Here is a 20,680-nt window from a genome sequence, read left to right as displayed (position 1 = left end):
AGTCGTGCTCCCGCCTCGCCCCGCCCCGCGTTTACTACGGAGGCCCACGACGCCCAGGCGCTTCCGCGGCCACCCGGAGTGATTGGCGGGCGGAGGGCGGTAGGTGTCCACGCGGACTCTCCGGCTGGGTGTCACAGACCTTATCGGCTTTCTCCTCAGGCTGCGCCGCCCTGCCCGTGTCTCAGCGCAGGTACCCGGGGCGCCGAGTTTTGGGGGTGCTCGGCCCGCGGGTCCCTTTCATTCCTAGGAAGACGCGCCCCGGGGCATCACGCATGTCTCTCCTGCACACTCGTGTTCCCAAATCCTCCCGCGGCGTCTTGAGATCTGGACTGGCCGCCACACCTTCTCCCTTCATTGATCTATGTTGTGCTTTTTCTTTTCCTACTTTGTTTCCATTGCCGACGTAGACCCTTTCCCTCAACCCTGTCTCCTGACACCGAGGGGAAACCAACAGCTTAGGGCCTTTCCAGCGCGTTTTTACCCTTGCCTTGCTCTAACCTCGCGTAATTTCATCCACTTTATCTATTCTTTGTTTGATTTATATTCAAATGCAATTTCTCCCTTCAACCAACATTTAAGGGCCACCCTTAAGAGCTACATTGCCTGAGTTTGAACCTTAGCTCTGCCACTTAACCACCTGCATAAACTGGGCAAAGTAACTTTGCTCTTCAACTTCTACCTCATGTAAAATGATGGTAAAGGTACTTAATCTGTGTAAGTTAATAGAAAGTGTTTAGCAAGTAGTAACGATTGTTATTGTTGGATGTCAGCCACTTTTCTAATTCTAGGATGCAGAGACCTTGCTCCGCTGGTGTTTATGTGTTATCCATCCTTTTTTTTTTTTTTTCTCCTGGTACTCGTTTGTAGTTTCAACATTGATGTTGGGTCAGTCATGTTCTCAATGTATTTAACCTTGTCTTTTTAAATGTTTTAATTTAGTTATCAAATTGAGAATCTGATGGCATGGCATTAATCACCTTGAGGAAGAACCTTTATCGTTTATCTGATTTTCGGATGCATGGAGCTGCTTTGAAAAGTCAACCTCTAAATCATGTTCACAAGGTAGTCAAGGAGCGTCTGTGCCCTTGGTTCTGTTCACGACAACCTGAGCCTTTCAGGATCAGGTTCCATCATGCCCATTGTAAAAAGTTTAATTCGAAAAATGGAAATGACCTTCATCCACTCAGTGGGCCAGTATTCTCTCAAATATCTGACTGGGTCAGGCTTGAACAAAATGTTAAAAATGGGGAGAGTCAGACGTTTTACAAAAGACTGAGCAACTTGACTTCATCAGAAGAAGTGCTAAGTTTTATAAGCACGATGGAAACCCTGCCTGACACTATGGCAGCAGGAGCTTTACAACGAATTTGTGAAGTGGAAAAAAAGGATGGTGATCAAGGGTTGCCAAAAGAAATACTGGAGAATAGCATCTTTCAAGCTTTATGCTTTCAGTTGGAAAAGGAACCCTCACAGCTGTCAAACACTACTTTGGTGACTGCTTTGCAAGCTCTGATTCTGTTGCATGTGGATCCTCAAAGTAGCCTGTTACTGAACCTGGTGGCAGAATGCCAAAATCGTCTCAAAAAAGGTGGCCTGGAAGTTCGCAATCTTTGTATTCTTGGGGAGAGTCTGATTAGACTGCACAGTTCGGGTTGCGTGACACTAGAACTGATTATAAATCAACTGCAAGGTGAAAAATTGGAAACATTTACCCCAGAGGATATTGTGGCCCTTTATAGAATCTTGCAGGCATGTGCTGAAAAAGTGGATGAACACCAAACATTTTTAAATAAGATAAACAACTTTTCCCTTTCAATAGTTTCCAACCTGAGTCCTAAATTGATGAGCCAAATGCTCACTGCCCTGGTGGTTCTTGATCAAAGTCAAGCATTTCCTCTGATTATAAAATTGGGCAGATACGTCGTGAGGCATGTCCCACATTTCACTAACGAGGAGCTTAGGAGAGTCCTGGAGGCGTTCATGTATTTTGGGTACCATGACAGATTTTTTACAAAAGCCCTAGAGAATCGTGTAGCTGCGGTGTGCCTCACGTTGCATCCTGAAGTTGTCTGCGGAGTCATGGAGTACTGCGGTAGAAAACGGATTCTTTCAAAACCCATCCTCAATGCAGTGGCAGACACTTTTGTTTGCCAATCAGAAAAATTTTCACCTAGTCAGATTTCTGCATTAATGGAACCATTTGGGAAACTCAATTATTTGCCACCAAATGCCTCTGCTTTATTTAGAAAGCTGGAAAATGTGCTATTCACTCATTTCGATTATTTTCCACCTGAAACATTATTGAAACTTCTTCATTCATGTTCACTGAATGAATGCCATCCAGTCAACTTTATGGCAAAAATATTCAACCCTTTTTTCCTTCAACGGCTGCAAGGTGAGTTGGTTATAAATTCTGACAGTTGGAAAAAGTTAACGTTTGAATTGGCAGTGGTTTCAAGTCACATATAAAGGCAGTGTGTTGCCTTTAGTTTTTCTTCCATAGTGATCTGAAGATGAGACCTGAAGTTGACAGATGCTGGCATAAACACAGAGTTAAAGCATGCAGGAACTCGTATAAAGGGAGGAAAGCTGTCTCAGATAAACTGACTTTTGCCTTATCTGAGAAATTGCGGCATTCTTAGGAGATACAGTGATGGTAGTGGAAATAGCCACATTAACATGTTAGAACTTTTGATGAGTGAGCAACTGTATCTTTTTTTTTTTTTGAGAGGATGGCATTGTTCATCTCGAATCAAGGCCACTCACATATTTCCGGAACTCCATAGTTAAAGGAAATTTCCACTAATTCTGTGAACATATTTTCTTTCTTTTAATTGTACTCGGTAGCTAGGAGCTGGGTTCTTGGAAGCCAATTTCATTGGTGGCAAGAGGAGGGCAGAATTAATTCTAACAAGTTCATTTCATAGTGTCATTTAAAAGTACAATACTTCTGTCTGGAGTGTGTAAATTGATGTTGAATGTTCATGATGTTCTTTCATACATACCTCAGTTCAGATGGGGTGCTTTCTGTTTTAGGTGAAGAATCTCGTTTGGACAGATTGAGTCGGGCACGACTGACCCAACTTTTCTTAACCTCAGTCCTAGAATGCCCTTTCTATAAGGTAAAAGCATGAACTGTATGTGGCTTTATTTCCCTATAGGTAGTTTCCTATTAAGTTCTTTGTTTTTGATCTGTCTCAATAACCTCCTGAAAAAGCAGAATTTCATTTACTTGGAGTTAGTTGCCACCAGATAGGCTTTTCTTTGATAAATTGACCCCATTTTCGTGTTCTTGCTCTTGAAGGAACAATTTCCTGCTGTGTAAGATTTCTTAGGAGGTTTTATCAAGTGCTGCAGGCATGTGAGTTACAGTATTTCTCCATTCTCTCTGAAGGTTTTACAGGGTTTTACTACTAGGTTTACTACTAGGTTTCCCATAGCTGTTTGTTATCAAAGTGTGAATGTCTGGACTGCACAAATACCTAAATTATTTGCAAGTACAGTACATTGTTAAGCCAAGCCAGAAATTTTACTTTTATCTAATAGAGTTTACTTTACCTAGAGTTTGCTCTTCCCATAAAGACCTATAAAGATTTATCCTATTATCTATCACATTCCTTATGTAGAATCACAAATAGTGCACCAGACTCTAACATTCTCTCTCTGCTTCTCTCTACTTGACTCTGAATCTTACTTTAGAGTATCTGATTTTTTAAATAAGGTAATAAGAATGGAAAAATACCCCTTTTTAAAAACAGCTTAGATGGTACTAAGTTATATAAAGATAAGTAATAGTTAATCCCAATCTCTTACCATTTCTAAAGGAATAGTATTAAAAGCAGTTTCTGTGCCCAGATGTATACAGATACATAAATGCTGTCTGTTTTTTTTCTCTTTTCAAGGAATGAGACTGACTAATCAAAGTATACTTTGCTTTTATGCCCAGTATATCATGGCCATCCCTTGAGGCCAGTGCATACAGATCACATGCTTCTTTTTACAAAGACATGATATTTCATGGTGTTTATTCTACTATTCTACTATCGATGCACTTGGAGGATTTTTGCAACTTTTGTCTCTATCAAGAATGCTATAATAAACATTCTTGCAAATCCTGTCATACTAGAGCCTTTTTGGTTTTTTTCATATATAAACTAGATTCCTAAAAATGTGATCACTGGATTAATTTTTGATGGACAATGGCAGAATTTTTTTCCCTAATAGTTACAGATGTCACATTTCCCCGCCAATGAATGAAGATGGCCATGTCTCCTCCACTTCTGTTGCAGTGTGTTAGTAGTCTCTTTAATTTGTGTTACTCAACTGCATGAAAGAGGGCATCATATATATTTAAGTTGCATATTAATGAGCATTAATGAAGTTTAGCATATTTTCAAATATGTGTTGGCCATTTACATTTCTTTTGAATTGCTTTCTACACCTTAATTTATTTCTGTTGGATGGTTTGTCTTTAAGGACTCATTGTAAAACAGATACTAACTATTGTGAATGTTGTACATATTTTCCCCTGATTTGTACTCTTTCATTACTTTTTAATATTACTTATGATGTATTTTTAAATGTTCTGTAGTCGAATCTGTCTTTTATGACTTCTGAGTTTCCTGTCTAACTTAAGAGCATGAATATTTTACAACATTTTAAAAAATAATATCTTTTAAATTTTATTTAGATCTTTGATCTAAAAGCAAAACTGAATTTTTATTTATTTGCATATGTATTCTAATTAACAAGTAAAAGCTGTATATACTTATTGTGTTCGTGTTGTTTTGAAATATGTATACATTGTCAAATGGCTAAATCAAACCAATTAACGTGCGTATTACCTCCATACCTATCATTTTATTTTGTGGTGAAAATATTTAAAATGTACTCTTGCCGGGCACACTGTCTCATGCCTGTAATCGCAGCACTTTTGGAGGCCAAGGCGGTTGGATGACCTGAGGTCAGGAGTTCGAGACCAGCCCTTGCTAACATGGTGAAACCGTGTCTCTACTAAAAATACGGAAAATTAGCCAGGGCGTGGTGGCACACGACTGTAGTCCCAGCTACTCTGGAGGCCGAGGCAGGAGAATCGCTGGAACCCGGGAGGCGGAGGTTGCAGTGAGCCGAGGTCGCGTCATTGTACTCCAACCTGGGCAACAAGAGTGAAACTCTGTCTCAAAAAGAAAGAAAGAAAAAAAAGTACTCTCAGCCATTTGCAAGCATACAATCATTCTTATTAACTATAGTCAGCATGTTGTACCACTTGGAATTTATTAGAGTGTGTAATGGATGACAGAAGTTTAGTTATTTTCCAAATAAATAACCATTTTTCCATCATCGTTTATTATATTGCTATCCTTTTCTTCCTAATTTGGAATGTCACTTATGTCACATTTTCCATTACAGACTGAGTATCCCTTATCCAAAATGCTCCAGACCAGAAGTGTCTCAGCTTTCAGATTTTTTCACATTTTAAAGTATTCTCATTATATTTACCAGTTCAGCATCCCTAATTCAAGAATTTGAAATCCAGAATGCTTCATGAGCATCTTCTTTAAGCAGCCTGTGTGTGCTCAAAAGGTTTCAGATTTTGGAGCATTTTGAATTTTGGGTTTTCAGATTAGAGAAATTAAACCTGTGTTGAAAACTTGAGTTGTGTGTACTTAAGACCCTTGGGACAATTCTTAGTTCTAAAAATGTTTCTTGAGCTGTTAGCATTATTATGTTTCTTCTCACTCCCTCCTCACTCTTTTTTACCTTCCTTCTTTACTTTTCTTTCTGTTTATAGTAACCAGTGACTACTGTAAAAACACATATAAAAGACATTTTGAACTATTAGACTTGTATTATAACAATAGACGTTTGCATTGTCATTTTTGAAAGAGATGCCTGTCCCAATTCCTGGAAAAGTATCATGCCTATAAAGTAGTGTTATATCAAACTTTTCTACCTAGGTAACCTTCGATTTATTCTCAGTTTTTATATCTTATTTTTCTTTCTCATGTTTGTGCTTACGATTTTTTAGGGTCCAAAACTCCTTCGTAAATATCAAGTGAAGTCATTTGTTACCCCATGCTGTTCCCTGGAGACCCCTGTGGATTCTCAGCTTTATAAATCTGTGAAGATTGGGCTGATTGACCTTTTAGGAGCAAGATTATATTTTGCTCCAAAAGTGTTGACACCCTATTGTTATACACTAGGTAAGTAGTATAAGGAGTTTTGTTGTTTTAAACCTAAGCATCCTGTTCGATTTTGGAGATATATGGGACTTAGAAGTAATAGAAGGTCTCTGGAAATGCAAAATGGAATGGTCCCTTCCCTGAAGGCAAGTTGAAACAGGTGGTTAGCAGCAGAGCTGTTGCGTCAAGACTGTCTGGGTTTAAGTCACACATATTATCCGCGTATGTCCTGGGCAGAGTATTTAACCTTTTTCTGCTTGCTTCTTCCTCTGTAAAATGATAGTAATAGTGACCTCAAAGACTTATTTAAGCACTAAATAAAATAGTACCTGGAACATAGGAAATGCTCACTAATTGTTAGCTACTACTATAACCTAGGCTTGCGCTGTCCAAATATAGTAGCCACTAGACCATGTGGCTGTTTAAATTTAAATTATTAAACATTTAAGAAAATTCAGTTCCTCAGTCACATTCCAAGTGCTTGGTAGCCACATGTGGCTCATGGCTGCCAAATTGGACAGCGCCTTTATAACGATTTCCACAGCACAGAGATTTCTCCTGGGTGGCACTGACTAGAGACTCCAAGTCCTCTGTCCTTACAGTTCTTCTAACTTGATGAGGAGAAGAAAGCCTTCTCATAAAGGACAGCAGTTCATAGGCTCCAGATGGTCACTTCTCTTCTCTTTACGAAAGGAACTGCAGTTTACCAGAGGGGAAGGACAGCGAAGCCTTCTGTGCTCCCAGACCAGGTGTCTGTGTGCAGCATGCTTTCTTTACTTATCATGGAGGCGCTGCAAGTTGGAATGATGGAAGTTATGAGTTGCATAGATGTCTAACGGCTTAACTCAAGGGTTTTCTTCAGTCTGGATTGAAGGATCTCTGCCACCTGTTATAAGGGGAAAGAGAAAGCATGCGTGGTTCTTGTCATACCCCAGATAACTTCAGAACCCATTCTGTGGTTTAGTGTTATTGAGCTTTCTTAATTTAAGGCTGACCTGATTGATCATAAAGCCAATTGAATTAAAATTCTCACCATTGTCTGGTTGTGGTCATTACTTTGCAGCCTTCAGTCCAATTGATCAGTGCAATATGGAAGGAATCAAAGCAGAGCAAAGGAATGAATACAGGAAGATAGTGTTTGTGAGGGTATCACACGAGGTATTTTTCCTTTCTTCTCTTACCAGATGTTGAAATTAAATTAGATGAAGAAGGATTTGTATTGCCGTTCACAGTTAATGAAGATATCCATGAAAGGTACAGAAAAATATTGTGTTTTTTGCATTATAAGACTTGTTGAGGCTAATAAGCAGTGGTATCTTTTTCTCAAGAAGGTGAAAGAAATAGATATGACTCTGGAAATTAAAATACTACATTTCAGAATACTATGTTGGGAAATTCTTTGTAATATTTTATAAGTGTTAATATTCATAAGATCAAATTCATGATTCATTTGAAAATAATATTGGCACATAGTAATAGCCAAATCCCAAATAAACTTTGGCAACTAAAATATATAATAAATATTTCAGATTATTTTAAAAATTAAGTTTTTTTCTCCTTTTTTATTTTTCAGGATAGCACTGTGTATTGATGGTCCAAAAAGATTTTGTTCCAATAGCAAACACTTACTGGGAAAAGAAGCTATTAAACAAAGACACCTACGCTTACTTGGTTATCAAGTTGTTCAGGTAGAGTTTCACCTATTTTTTTTGTTTCCCAAAAGCAAATCCTAATTCGAATTTTTTTTCCAGGTTACTGTTAAAAAGTAATCTGAGGCACAGTAAAATTTTAAAGAATTTGATCAAACAGCAGTTATTGAATTGGACAGCGCAAAACCCAAAATGACTTGGGAACACAAGAGGGAGGCTTTTATAGGAAGAATGCAAGTACACAAAGAATCTACTTGATTGGTTACAGTTATATGTTCTTGCTGCCTTGTTTGAACTATTCTGTGGAAGGTTCCTAGTTATATAATTATTAGTTTGTGAGATGCTTCTGACTGGTTGAGCTTAAGTTCTGTTTTTCTCCAGTAGAAGCTTTTACAAGAAATAGCCCAAGTTAAATTTTGCTTAACATTTGCACTTTTAAACAAAGTTAAGGTTATTTTCAAGGCCTAACTAGCTTGGTCTGCTCAGGGATTTTTCAGGCACAGGCTCCATTTTAATTTACTTTTACAGTGCTCACTGGTCTGCCAGCCCAGTCAGTGGACCACCGATCTTATGTCTAGTTTAAATCCCAATGTTGGTAATTTGGCTTAAATCTCTTGACTTATATTTTGAAATACAGAATTTTCAGAGCTTTGATTTTTCAAAAGTGGGGCCTGCCTATCTTCATTATAAGCTCTGCTTAACTCTGCTGTTAGACTTACTCAATTGTTGGAATATATGTTCTGTTTTAATTTCTCCTTGATTTAATAAATAAAAGTGGACAAGATAATCCATTAAAATAAGGAGCTTCACCAATACTTGATATTTAAGACCTTTTAAGTATTTTCACGGTAGATAATGTAAGAATGTCTTATGTGAGGGCTCAGCAGTGCATGAGAAGGAGAGCTGCCCTAATTCTCTAAGCTGTCTATACTAGGCAGCACTGTGGTTTCATATCTGCTGACTTTTTTCTCCATCTTGCACATCCCCAGCTGAATATTCCTAAAACTAATCATGCCAGTGTGTACTCAGAAGCCTTCATTGTTTCTTTACTGCTTACAGAATAAAGTAAAAACTTCTCTACATCTTAACATTCAAGACCCTCCATGGCTGGCCTGCAGCCAGGCTCCTGGCACGTGATTACTACCTGGCCCCTCTGCTCCCAGCTGAGCAGGCTCTCTCCTTCGCTGAGCCTCCTGCTGTCTCTCTTCATTCCCTCTTTGTCCCTGCTGCGTCTTCCAGCTCTCTGAATACCTACCTTCCAGCAGTTTGTCGGCATCCCCACCCTCATCTAATGAAATGCCCACTCCCTCTCAGCACTAGATCACCAACCTACAGCTTGTTTTTTATATTTATTGTGTAATTTAACTTGCCACCCAAGGTGTGAGCTCCTGGAGAACAAGAGATCATGTCTGATTCTTATTTACATATTAATTCATCCAATATTTACCAAGCCCCTTCTCAGTGCCAGGCGCTGTTCTAGACACTGGGGATACAAGATGAAGACGCTAGTTGGGATATTTGCCTTTCAGGAGCTTACATTCTGCTGTGGGGAAGCGTGTAAGAAACAAACAAGGTAACCAACAGCCAGAGGAACCTCAGATTTTGAAGGATCTTGACCAGTTTTACTTTTCTACCTTTATAGATCCCCTATCATGAGATTGGGATGCTAAATTCAAGACGTGAATTGGTGGAATATTTACAAAGAAAACTGTTTTCTCAAAACACTGTTCATTGGTGACAAGAACGAATACTGGCTTCAGAACCCAAACAATGAAAGAACTTGCATTTTTATGGAACTCAGTATTAAAAGAAGAATACAGTGTGAATTAGCCACTTCGCAGAATATGTTCTAGACTGGTGATCTGGAAGCATCTATAGTTTTCCTTACACTATATATACATTTATTGTGGTAAAATGTAAAATTAATTTTAATTTAATACTAGTGTCACAGATACTTTTTATACATCAAACAAATGATCATGTGCAGTAAAGGAATTCAATGAATAAATGTTATTTTTAAGTATTTTGTCATAGTTATCTCCTAAATGAAAGTATTTTGCTCTTTAGAGACCTTTTGTTTTCTAACAGATGTAAGGAAGAAATTTTATCTCTATTCTGTGAGTGGAAGTGAGATGTACTGTAAGGAAAAGGAGCAATGAGAAATAGAGTATAGTGCTTTGGATGTAAACATAGAATTAGGCAGAAACAATCCTTTAGTTAATAAGATGTATTAGTATGGGAACTTTTTTTAAATAAACATTTAGAGAAATGGAAAAGCAATTTAGGTAGGTTTTTGGGGGAGGTGTTTGGAGGGAGGATCTTCTAAATTGTATATCAAGAATGAATTAAATCATCATTAGTTCATTGCAGATCCTTCATTGCCTCATCACAGGTTACAGTTTCAAGGGAGAAGAGGACAAGAGGGCCAACTGGAGTAGCAGAGCTTTGGGGTTGGACACTCAGACTTCACCACCAAGTAGTGCTGTGACCTTGGACAAGGACAGCTGCTGTGTATCGTTCACTGACTGTGCTGAGCCCATGCTGAGCATGTTAGCATGATGCTTGTGTGGATCTCACATGCCTTCTGATTTAGGTATTGTTCCTATTTTACAGAGAAGTAGGCTAGCTCAGGATGAATGTTCTACCTGATATTTCATTCATCATTAGTGATGAATGTCAGATTTGAATCTGTCCCTAAGAAGCAATAAAATGTAGTGGCTAAAAATTTAGGTTCAGGATTCCTACAGCTTGGATTTGAGTTCTAACTAACTGTGACCTCAAGCTTTGGTTTCCTAAGAGCTACTCTTACATTATAATGGGATTTCTGTCTTAGTCCCTTTGGCTGCTGCAGCAAAGTACAAACTGGGTGACTTAAAACAACAGAGATTTACTGTCACATTGCTGGAGGCTGAAAATCCAAAATCAAGGTGTCAGCAGGCTATGCTCCCCATGAAACCTCTAGGGGAGATCCTTTCTTGCTGCTTCCAGCTTCTGGTGGTGACAGACATTCATTAGTTTGTGGCAGTGTAACTTACCTGCTTCCATCTTCACATGCCATCTTCCCTTTGTGTCTGTGTGGCCCTGTGTCTTCTCGTGGCCATTAATGTGCATGTGTCTCTGTCTTCACATGGTGTTCTCCTGGTTTGACTGTGTCCAGATTTCCCTCTTACAGGGATTTCCCTCTTACAGGGATGCCAGCCATATTGGATGAAGGCTTACTCTAATGACCTTGTCTTGATTGAATCTCTAAGGTCCCTATGTCCAAATAAGGTCACATTCTCACAGACTGGGTCAGGACTATGATATATCTTTTTTGAAGGAGGGAGGAGGGACACAATTGAACCTGTAACAGGTTGAAATGATAATTATATAAAGCACTTAGAAAAGTGCCTTGTACAGAGTAAGCACACAGTGCGAGTTAGCTAGTATTAGTCTGAATGTCCACCCCATCATGCTTTTTACTTCACTTTACTTATCTTTAGAATAGGAAATGGAAACTGGATGAGCTAAGATCACTTTTTCTCTTCAATTATAAAGAGAGACAATGGAAGCAAATGGAGATTGAGCGGGAGATAGGCACGGTAGGTTTTGATGTATCCGTGTACCCAGCTGACCTTGCCGGTCATTTGGGACCCAGCTTGGAAGGATTCTCACATCTCTCTGAAATCGGGGTAATTAGCTGATTTACACTTTTTCTCAGCTCTTCGATGACTTAAAACAGGCATTCCTGACACTGAGCCTAAGATCTGTTCCAGACCACATCAGGCCTCAGAAACCCCTTTCACACCTCCTTGCAGCTAATATCCAGTCCTGTGTCTTTTTCTGCCTTTTGTGAACTCAGGTTCCCTCCTTGGCCTCTGGTCCACCCTCACTGTGCTATACACCTCTCCTTATGACTTAGCTAATTCTTGGTGCGAAACTCAACCCAGAAATGTGGTGTGAGGTTAACAGCATACAGCTTAAGGAGCAGAGAGGGACTTAACCAATTAAAGAGCCACACGAAGAGGTAATGACGGTCTGTTATAAATGCTTTGAAGAAAAATGCAGCCCGAGCATTCTTCACCTGTGCTGTTCATGTAAGTCCATCTCATCCATTGCAAGCTTTTCCCTCTTTACTCATCAGAATCAGATGCTCTTCCTGCAGTTTTCGCTTGCAGCCTCAGCTGAGCCTGTCTCATTTGGCTCTCCCCTACCGTCTTCACGTACGCATTCAGCAGACACTCACAGCTCTGATCATGCTGGGGCCACTCAGTGCTCCAGGTCCAGGGCCAAGTAGGAAAAAGCCCCTGCCCTGGCGGCGCTTGAAGCAGGTGAGATTAACGGGTTAGTGAGCAGGCGATGGGAGTGGTGAGGACTCTGGCACCCCAACACACAGGCAAGGCTCTGGGAACACAGAGACCTCATGCCCGCCTGGGCAGTGAGAGAGAGCCTCACAGTGCTTTGTAAGCTGAGTTTTAGAAGGAAGAGAGCAGGGTCTGGGGACGCAATTGTCATGGCTGGAACATCCAGTGTAAAGCATACAGGATTGGCCCAGGGAGGGAAGCTAGACCTGCCTCTGGCTCTGTTCAAATTTTAATCCTGAAGTACATGAAAATAATTTAGGCTAATAGAGAAATATAAGGTTGCTGGTTTCACTAACGAGCGAATTTGACAAGCTTTGTCAAATCATAAAGCTAAGTCTGAATTGTCAGAGTTTGTCAAATCATAAAGCTAAACTGAATTCTCAGGCTGATGAATTAATTTCTATGTCTATACCTGTACAAGCAAAAGTGATGTGAATGTATCAGTTGCAATTACGTATTCAAGATGATAGCTCTTGCAACTATATATTTGATAATACTTTTAATAATTGCATAACCTTGCTATATTTGTTTTCAAAAGTAAAGCAAAACAAGAAAAATGAGTGAAAAAAAATTGTTTTACTTGCTAGCACAACCCTTGCAGCAACAGTGATATTCTTTGGGCCTATCAATAGGGGGCAGCAAAGTTCAGGACTTTAGGCTGCCGCAGTTGAAACGAGAGGATCTCTGTGGGAGAGAGTGGATCCTCTCTGAATGTGTGTTGTGAGTGTGTGTGTAGATGGCAGGCAGGCAGGAGCTGGGGAAGAGTGTGGTAACAGTTCTGCCTGAACAATACAGACAGTTTTCTCTACCTTTCCTTACCTTCCTCTATGTAAGGAATGTGCTTCACTTGGGTACATGTGGACACTTGCTAAATATTTGTTAGGCGGTAGAAAATACAGGAAGGAGAAAAGTTCATCAATTTGATAGAATTCTGGGAAAACAAGGAAGCAGTCAATTCCTTCTTAAAAAAAAAAAAAGAAAAAAAAGGTATACCTACTAGAATATGTGTGCAAATCCAGAGAGGGGTCTTGGCTCTGAGGAACCAGGCCAATTATCCCCTTAGGGCTGAGATCTCTGAAACTGGGAATGTACCCAGCTCCATTTGGAGTCTAAATACTTCATGTAGAAAGTGAAATGAGACACATCTTGTAAGCTGTTTAGCCCAGTTCCTGGAAAACAGTAAATACTCAGTGAGCATTGGGTGCGATTATTGTTACTGGTACACATGTGTTCATTCTCAGTTAAACTTTATTGCACAGCTTGCGGTGAGGGTTCATATAAGGCATGGTCTATAAGAAGGAACATGACTAACTTGCCGATCAGGACTTCCAGCGCCAAGTAGGAGAAAGCCCCTGCCCTGGCGGCGCTTGAAGCAGGTGAGATTAACGGGTTAGTGAGCAGGCGATGGGAGTGGTGAGGACTCTGGCACCCCAACACACAGGCAAGGCTCTGGGAACACAGAGACCTCATGCCCGCCTGGGCAGTGAGAGAGAGCCTCACAGTGCTTTGTAAGCTGAGTTTTAGAAGGAAGAGAGCAGGGTCTGGGGACGCAATTGTCGTGGCTGTATTGTACCACTGTGAGCCTTTGACAACTGCCTTTGTTAATATCATCAAGGACGTAGTGCTAAGAAACTTTGTTCTCTAAAGCTTTGGTTGTCTGAAATCAGTTCAATAAACTGGAACATCTAACTGTTGTCTATATGAGCTGAGCCACATGGGCCAATCTGACCAATGGAGAAGTAGCTTCAATATCCACCTCAGTTGCAGAGCTCTAGACGTGGGAATTTTGCACACAACGTTCCACATTTGTCTTCCCTTTGAGGGACCTGAATCGGCTTCTTAGGCCAGGGTTACTGTTAACTCTTTGGCACACAAACTTGCTGTGCTTGAGTCTCTCCAGCTCAGCTTCATTAAATTTTACCTACTCTGTCTAGTCCTGTGTTTGACTCGATGTCTCTTGGCTCCTGTGGTGTGCACTCTCCCGTGCTGCACGAGTCAGGAAACCTGACTTTATGTTGATGTTCTCCCCCTGTCGGGCTCCATCAGAAGAAATTTTGCCTTCATCCAGTACTTGTAATCCCACCCCAGAAAAAGCCAACATCTCCCTCCCACTCCCACAGTCTCCCATACAGAGTGCACACAGTGTGTGGGTGGAGCTGATATTTTGGGTTCTAATGTTTACAAGAAACAATCTCTTTTAATAACCCTGCTGTTTTTGCTTGTATTATAGGAAATTTTCAACACACATAGGAATTGAAAGAAAAGTGTAAGAATTGAAAAAAAAGCTGGCTCAGTGGCTCATGTTGTATTCCCACTGCTTTGCGAGGCCACGGCAGGAGGATTACTTGAGGCCAGGAGCTATGATCATGCCACTGCTCTCCATGAGTGACAGAGCAAAACTCCATCTCTAAAAAAAAAAAAAAGTATAATAAGTTCGCAAGTCCCTCTATTCAGCATGAAAAATTACCATAATTTTCCAATCATGTTTCATCTATTCTTTAACTTTTTCTTTTTCTTTTTTTTTCCACTGGAATGTTTCTAGAGAAATCCAAGCTATCATATTATTTTAGCCTAAATACTTCAGTATTCACATATAACTGATAAGCATTTTTTTTCTTTTTTTAATCTAACCATTCAGCCATTGTTACAAATATCAAAATTAATAATTATTCCGTCATCATTTAATGTCTAGTCTATATTCTAAATTTCCTGTACTATCTCAAAAATATTTTTTAACCGTTGATGTTTTTAAATCAGGATCCAAAGTCCACAAATGACTTTTAGAGATTCTACCGCTGAAGTCTCTTATGTCTCTAACTGCCACTGTTTCTCACCGAGTTTTCATGTCATTCGGTTATGGACGAAATTAGATCAATTGCCCTGTAGAATGTCCCACACTGCTGATTTGGTGTTGTCTAATTTGTTTCTCTATCTATCTGCTGTATTTCCTATTAAATCAAAGGGCAGATCCAGAGACTTGCTTCAGTTTGGCTTGAATGCCTTGGGAATGATGCTTCAGAGGGGGTGCTGGGGGTGCTGTGGATTTCCACAGCATCATGCTATCATTTCATGTTAGTGATGGTCATTAAGATTTATGTGTGAGTTCCTGTGTTGTCAGCTTGATCCCTCCACTGTGTGGTCCTCACAGCCTCTTACCTGACATTTATTGCCAAGATCCATTATTTGACTAGGTGCTGCAAAATGAAACAAAAGGAAGCAAAACAAAATCATTTCCTAATTCTATCATTCTTCTACTTTTATTAGCTTGTAGTCTTCTTTTTTTTTTTTTTGAGACGGAGTCTCGCTCTGTCGCCCAGGCTGGAGTGCAGTGGCCGGATCTCAGCTCACTGCGAGCTCCGCCTCCCGGGTTCATGCCATTCTCCTGCCTCAGCCTCCCGAGTAGCTGGGACTACAGGCGCCCGCCACATCGCCCGGCTAGTTTTTTGAATTTTTTTTAGTAGAGACGGGGTTTCACCGTGTTAGCTAGGATGGTCTCGATCTCCTGACCTCGTGATCCGCCTGTCTCGGCCTCCCAAAGTGCTGGGATTACAGGCTTGAGCCACCGCGCCCGGCCTAGCTTGTAGTCTTCTATAACGAAGGAATTTCTCCTGTTAACTATTTGCATACCCTGAAATAAAAGTTTATTCAGAAAAAAAAATTCCTTCCTTGTATCAATTTTTAGAATAAAGGGTTGGGTGGTCTAGTCAGCTTTGTGTTTGTTCTAGGATGTTTATGAACTCTGGAACGTCTGCGTATTTGTTGTGCCTCAATCCTTTGCAGTCTTCTAACTGATGCTTAGATTATTCCATTTTGGGAGAGTGGGATACCCTTCAGGTTGGCCCCTTTGTCCTTTTGACCTTGTCATCTTATTTTGGTATTTTCTTTGCAGAACAGGATGTCCCAGCTCACATTATCCATTTCCGGTCTCAGACTTGGGATCAGGCCTCTCTCTAAGGAACCCTGGTTCCTGCAGGGCAGTGGCGCTCATTGCTAGAGTTGTCAGTATTTTTTGATTTATAATTTTGGTCATTTTTATTTCAAAATCAACAAAGTAAAAAAAAATTAAATTTTTATTTATAAGTCTCAATTCATAAACTTGATAGTTAAAGTTACTAACCATAGGGACTTTATCAATTGACTGAGTTGGCCTCTAGGACAAACTCGATGCTAAACATGCTTTCTAAGTCTCTTGACAATATGTATGTCTTTTTACCAGGGAGGAGGCATGAAATAAAGGCCTTGTTTAATCCCACCACAGACCGCTAACACAGTGAAATCCCATCTCTGCTAAAAAATACAAAAAATTAGCTGGGTGTGATGGTGGGCGCCTGTAGTCCCAGCTACTTGGGAGGCTGAGGCAAGAGAATGGCGTGAACCTGGGAGGTGGAGCTTGCATTAAGCTGAGATCATGCCACTGCACTCGAGCCTGGGCGACAGAGCGAGACTCCATCTCAAAAAAAAAAAAAAAAAAAAAAAAGTTTTGCAGGATGGACAATGGCTTCCTTGCTCTAGGAGCTGAGGTCATGCTATTAGTCTCACTGTTAAATAGTACTGACAGAGTTCGGAGACTAATGCCAGCAGGTTATTTGGGCTTGTGCCTTTGAGTTCATAATGTGTAAAATTTTCTGGGACACTGTATTAGTCAGGGTTCTCTAGAGGGACAGAATGAATATTTTATATATATATATATATATAAAATATATACATAGTTTATATATAAACAATAAACTCCCCTTTATAGATATCTATGTATCTATATATAATATATAAAAATATATCTAGATATATATCTATAAAGGGGAGTTCATTAAGTATTAACTTACAGGATCACAAGGTCCCACAATAGGCTGTCTGCAAGCTTGAGGAGCAAGGAGAGCTAGTCGGAGTCTCAAAACTGAGGAGTTTAGAGTCTGATGTTCAAGGGCAGGAAACATCCAGCCCAGGAGAAAGATGTAGGCTGGAAGTAGGCCAGTCTCACCTTTTCACATTTTTCTGCCTGTTTTATATTTGCTGGCAGCTGATTAGATGGTGCCCACCAGATTAAGGGTAGGTCTGCCTTCCCCAGCCCACTGACGCAAATGTTGATCTCCTTTGGCAACCCCTCACAGACACACCCAGGACCAATACTTTGCATCCTTCAATCAAGTTGACACTCAGTATTAACCATCACAGACATATAGATGGACAGTCATCCTCCTAGTTAGTTACAAACCTGTGTTTATATGTGTCTCTTCCTCCGCACCATCATGTAATATACCAGATGTAGAGGAATCCTTACTCCAATTAATTTTAAGATATTTTAGTCCTATGAATTAAAGTCCAATCACGTTGGGCCCCTTAAATGAGTTTACAGTGCAATTTTAAAATGGAATAATTGTAAAAGCTTTTAAGTGTAAAATGGAGACATTGACTTTATGTTTAAAACCTCTGCATTATCAACAGAAGAGTTAAAGAGAGAGGAGGGGAGGGAGTGAGATGGTGGTATTTTAATGTATTCACGGGTTACTTTCCCTCCTGATTCCACCACAGCTAACAGAGGTTTACAAGGTGGGGTGGAGGACACCTGGATGTCGCTGTGTTTGCCAGCTGGCTAGGTGCCTGGCTGAGAGTCAATGGCTAAAGCATCCTGTCGTCCAGGCCATGGTTCCGCCTCAGAGTGGTTGAGAGCCCTCATACCAGCCCTTTCTTTCGAGATATTTGTACATCTTTCAGGAAGAGCACCCACTGGCTATGTTACCTGTGCCAAGTCACTTAACCTCCCTTCATGTCGGTTTTCTCAACAGCATAATGAACTAGATAGGTCTTCCCAGCTTAAAAAGTCCATAGGTTTAGATCAACTCAAGATGAACATAACATATATGCCATGCAAGGTGTAGTGAAGCCACAGCTAGTGGGACATGACAGCTGCCTTCACTGGTTTCTTCTTCCCTGCCTCACATTCATAGAAAAAGCACTTCAAAATCTTCCGTTTTGTTCCGATGTCAAGAGAAATGGCAGGGGATTTCAGTTGCAGGGTGGCCTCTGCACCTCCTGAACTCTTGTGAACTGCCTATTTTCCTTTGCTGATAGGCTAGGGCCCCTGCAAGGGATTTGCTCACATGACCTGTTGGGGAGACGCAGGCAGCAGCAGTCCCAGCAGGCAGGTATCACTGTGCTGTGTACACAGTCAGGGCGCACTCAGTCAGCCTAGGCCAGAGCAGCGCAAAATGGTGCAGAGATTGTCAGCTCTGAGAGCCTGTGTAAATTCGTGATGCTGGAATGGGATTTGGAGGTTGCACAACCCATAATCCTAAGGTTGTCATTAGAAACACTGAGGTGAGACCGGGTGCAGTGGCTCATGCCTATAATCCCAGCACTTTGGGAGACCGAGGTGGGCGGATCAGTTGAGGTCACGATTCCAAACCAGCCTGGCCAACATGCTGAAACCCGGTCTCTACTAAAAATACAAATAGTAGCCGGGCCTGGTGGCACGCACCTGTAATCCCAGCTACTTGGGAGGCTGAAGCAGGTGGATTGATTGAACCTGGGAGGCAGAGGTTGCAGTGAGCCAAGACTATGCCACTGTACTCCAGCCTGGGCAACAGAATGAGACTCTGCCTCAAAAAAAAAAAAAAAAGAAAAGAAAAGAAAAGAAAAAGAAAAAAAAAAGAAAGAAAGAAAAGAAAAAGAAAAACACTGAGGTGGAGCTGATCCTCTGTATGTGTGATGGTTAATGCTGAATGTCAGCTTGTTTGTACCAAAGGATACAAAGTATTGTTCCTGGGTGTGTCTGCGAGGGTGTTGCCAAAGGAGATTAATGTTTGAGTCAGTGGGTTGGAAAAGGCAGACCCACCCTCAATCTGGGTGCACACCATCTAATCAGCTGCCAGTGTGGCCACAATATAAAAGCAGGCAGAAAAACGTGAAAAGACTAGACTGGCTTAGCCTCCCAGCCTACATCTTTCTCCCGTGCTGGATGCTTCCTGCCCTTGAACATCAAACTCCAAGTTCTTCAGCTTTGGGACTCAGACTGGCCTCCTTGCTCCTCAGCTTGCAGATGGCCGATTGTGGGACTGATATGGTTTGGCTCTATGCTCCCACCCAAATCTCCATAATTCCCATGTGTTGGGGAGGGACCCGGAGGAAGACAGCTTGAATCATGGGGGTGGTTTCCCCCATATTGTTCCCGTGGTAGTGAGTAAGTCTCATGAGATCTGATAGTTTTATCAGGGGTTTCCGCTTTTGCTTCTTCCTCATTTTCTCTTGCTGCTGCCATGTAAGAAGTGCCTTTCACCTCCTGCTGTGATTCTGAGACCTCCCTAGCCATGTGAAACTGTAAGTCCAATTAAACCTCTTTTCATCCCAGTCTTGGGTATGTCTTTATCAACAGAGTGAAAACGGACAGGGAACTTGTGATTATGTGAGTTAATACTCCTCAATAAACTCCCATATAAAAAAATATATACTATATATCATTATATAGATATATATACATCCTATTAGTTCTGTCCCTTGAGGGAACCCTGACTAATACAGTATGTTTAACCCAGCCCCAGTGTGTGTCCTTACCCTATTCATTTGCCTCCTTTGAGAGGAGGGTTTTCACGCTTCTTTCATCCTCCCATTCTCCTGCACAGAACTTTTGAGTACAAGTACAGACATGAAGAGCCCAAATGTATCAGACTCTGTGACCTTGTATTCCACTCATGTACCTGGGAATACATAATAAGATCATATAGGAAAATACATTTTAAAAAATTTTGATTATCTTAATAATCAAAATTACCACAGTCTGTCTTGCCCATGGTTTCATCTGTCTCTGGTACCCTGCCCTGCATCCTCAGGGCCTCACATCTCATTCCACCCTCATCTCTGGTGGACCATTCCGTGGGGCTATGACTCACCTCATGAAAGTAGCGTATCACCTCCAGTACATGCCCCTGTCTTTTGCTGTCAGCCCCAGGGCTCTTCGGACACCAAGGAGGCAAGATACTGCAGGGGAGCCTGTGAGGCCCCGGGGCGGGGGTTGTACAAGTTCAGGAGTCAACGATTAAAGGAGCAAGCCTCCACCAAGCAGACAGGAGCAAGCAATGAAACAAGCCTCCATGTTGATCCTCTGGGACAATTCTTCAAGGCCTTTCCAGGCCCCTCAGAAAGGTTCGTGGCCATGCACCAGTTGCCCTCAGCAGTGACCTGGGTAGTGCATCCTTGGTGTCTCTCCCGCTTCTCGCTCCTCTTAGTCCCTCTCTCCTGTTTCCTGGAATTACCTCCCAAATAAACTCAGGCCCTTGTCTCAGACTCAAATATTTGAGTTCCTACTATATGCCAGACTTCAGCCATCTGTATAAGTTTGTTCTCATGCTGCTATAAAGAAATACCTGAGACTGGGTAATTCATAAAGGCAAGAGTTTTAATTGACTCAGTTCAGCATGGCTGGTGTGGCCTCAGGAAACTTACAATCATGGCAGAAAGCGAAGGGGGAGCAAGGCACCTTCTTCACAAAGTGGCAGGAAGGAGACACGCCGAG

At 41.1% G+C, this 20,680-nt stretch overlaps 1 protein-coding gene across 3 annotated transcripts; it reads left to right on the top strand.

Moving 5' to 3' along the window:
* The first annotated feature begins 31 nt into the window (after positions 1-31).
* On the top strand, positions 32-9,854 carry FASTKD3 (FAST kinase domains 3). 3 transcript variants are annotated; one of them, XM_021939233.2, is made up of 7 exons: positions 32-99; positions 940-2,395; positions 3,037-3,122; positions 6,029-6,203; positions 7,367-7,436; positions 7,756-7,870; positions 9,474-9,854. In XM_021939233.2, exons 2-7 carry the CDS (start codon positions 964-966, stop codon positions 9,567-9,569), a joined length of 1,974 nt encoding a protein of 657 aa, XP_021794925.1. In that variant the 5' UTR covers positions 32-99; positions 940-963; the 3' UTR covers positions 9,570-9,854. The 3 variants fall into 3 exon arrangements, 2 of the variants coding, with proteins under 2 accessions (XP_021794925.1, XP_009206398.3); XR_001903221.3 differs by having other exon boundaries at positions 79-190; positions 7,246-7,436; XM_009208134.4 differs by having other exon boundaries at positions 79-190.
* Positions 9,855-20,680: the final 10,826 nt, after the last annotated feature.

Source organism: Papio anubis, chromosome 5, assembly GCF_008728515.1.
Source record: "Papio anubis isolate 15944 chromosome 5, Panubis1.0, whole genome shotgun sequence".
Taxonomy (NCBI): domain Eukaryota; kingdom Metazoa; phylum Chordata; class Mammalia; order Primates; family Cercopithecidae; genus Papio; species Papio anubis.
This window is presented reverse-complemented; position numbering and strand designations above follow the sequence as displayed.

Coding starts and splice junctions, on each gene's coding strand:
- FASTKD3 (XM_021939233.2), top strand. CDS start 964: ATGGCATTAATCACCTTGAGGAAGAACCTTTATCGTTTATCTGATTTT. Junction 3,123..6,028: donor TAGAATGCCCTTTCTATAAG/GTAAAAGCATGA, acceptor ACGATTTTTTAG/GGTCCAAAACTCCTTCGTAA. Junction 7,437..7,755: donor AATGAAGATATCCATGAAAG/GTACAGAAAAAT, acceptor TTTATTTTTCAG/GATAGCACTGTGTATTGATG.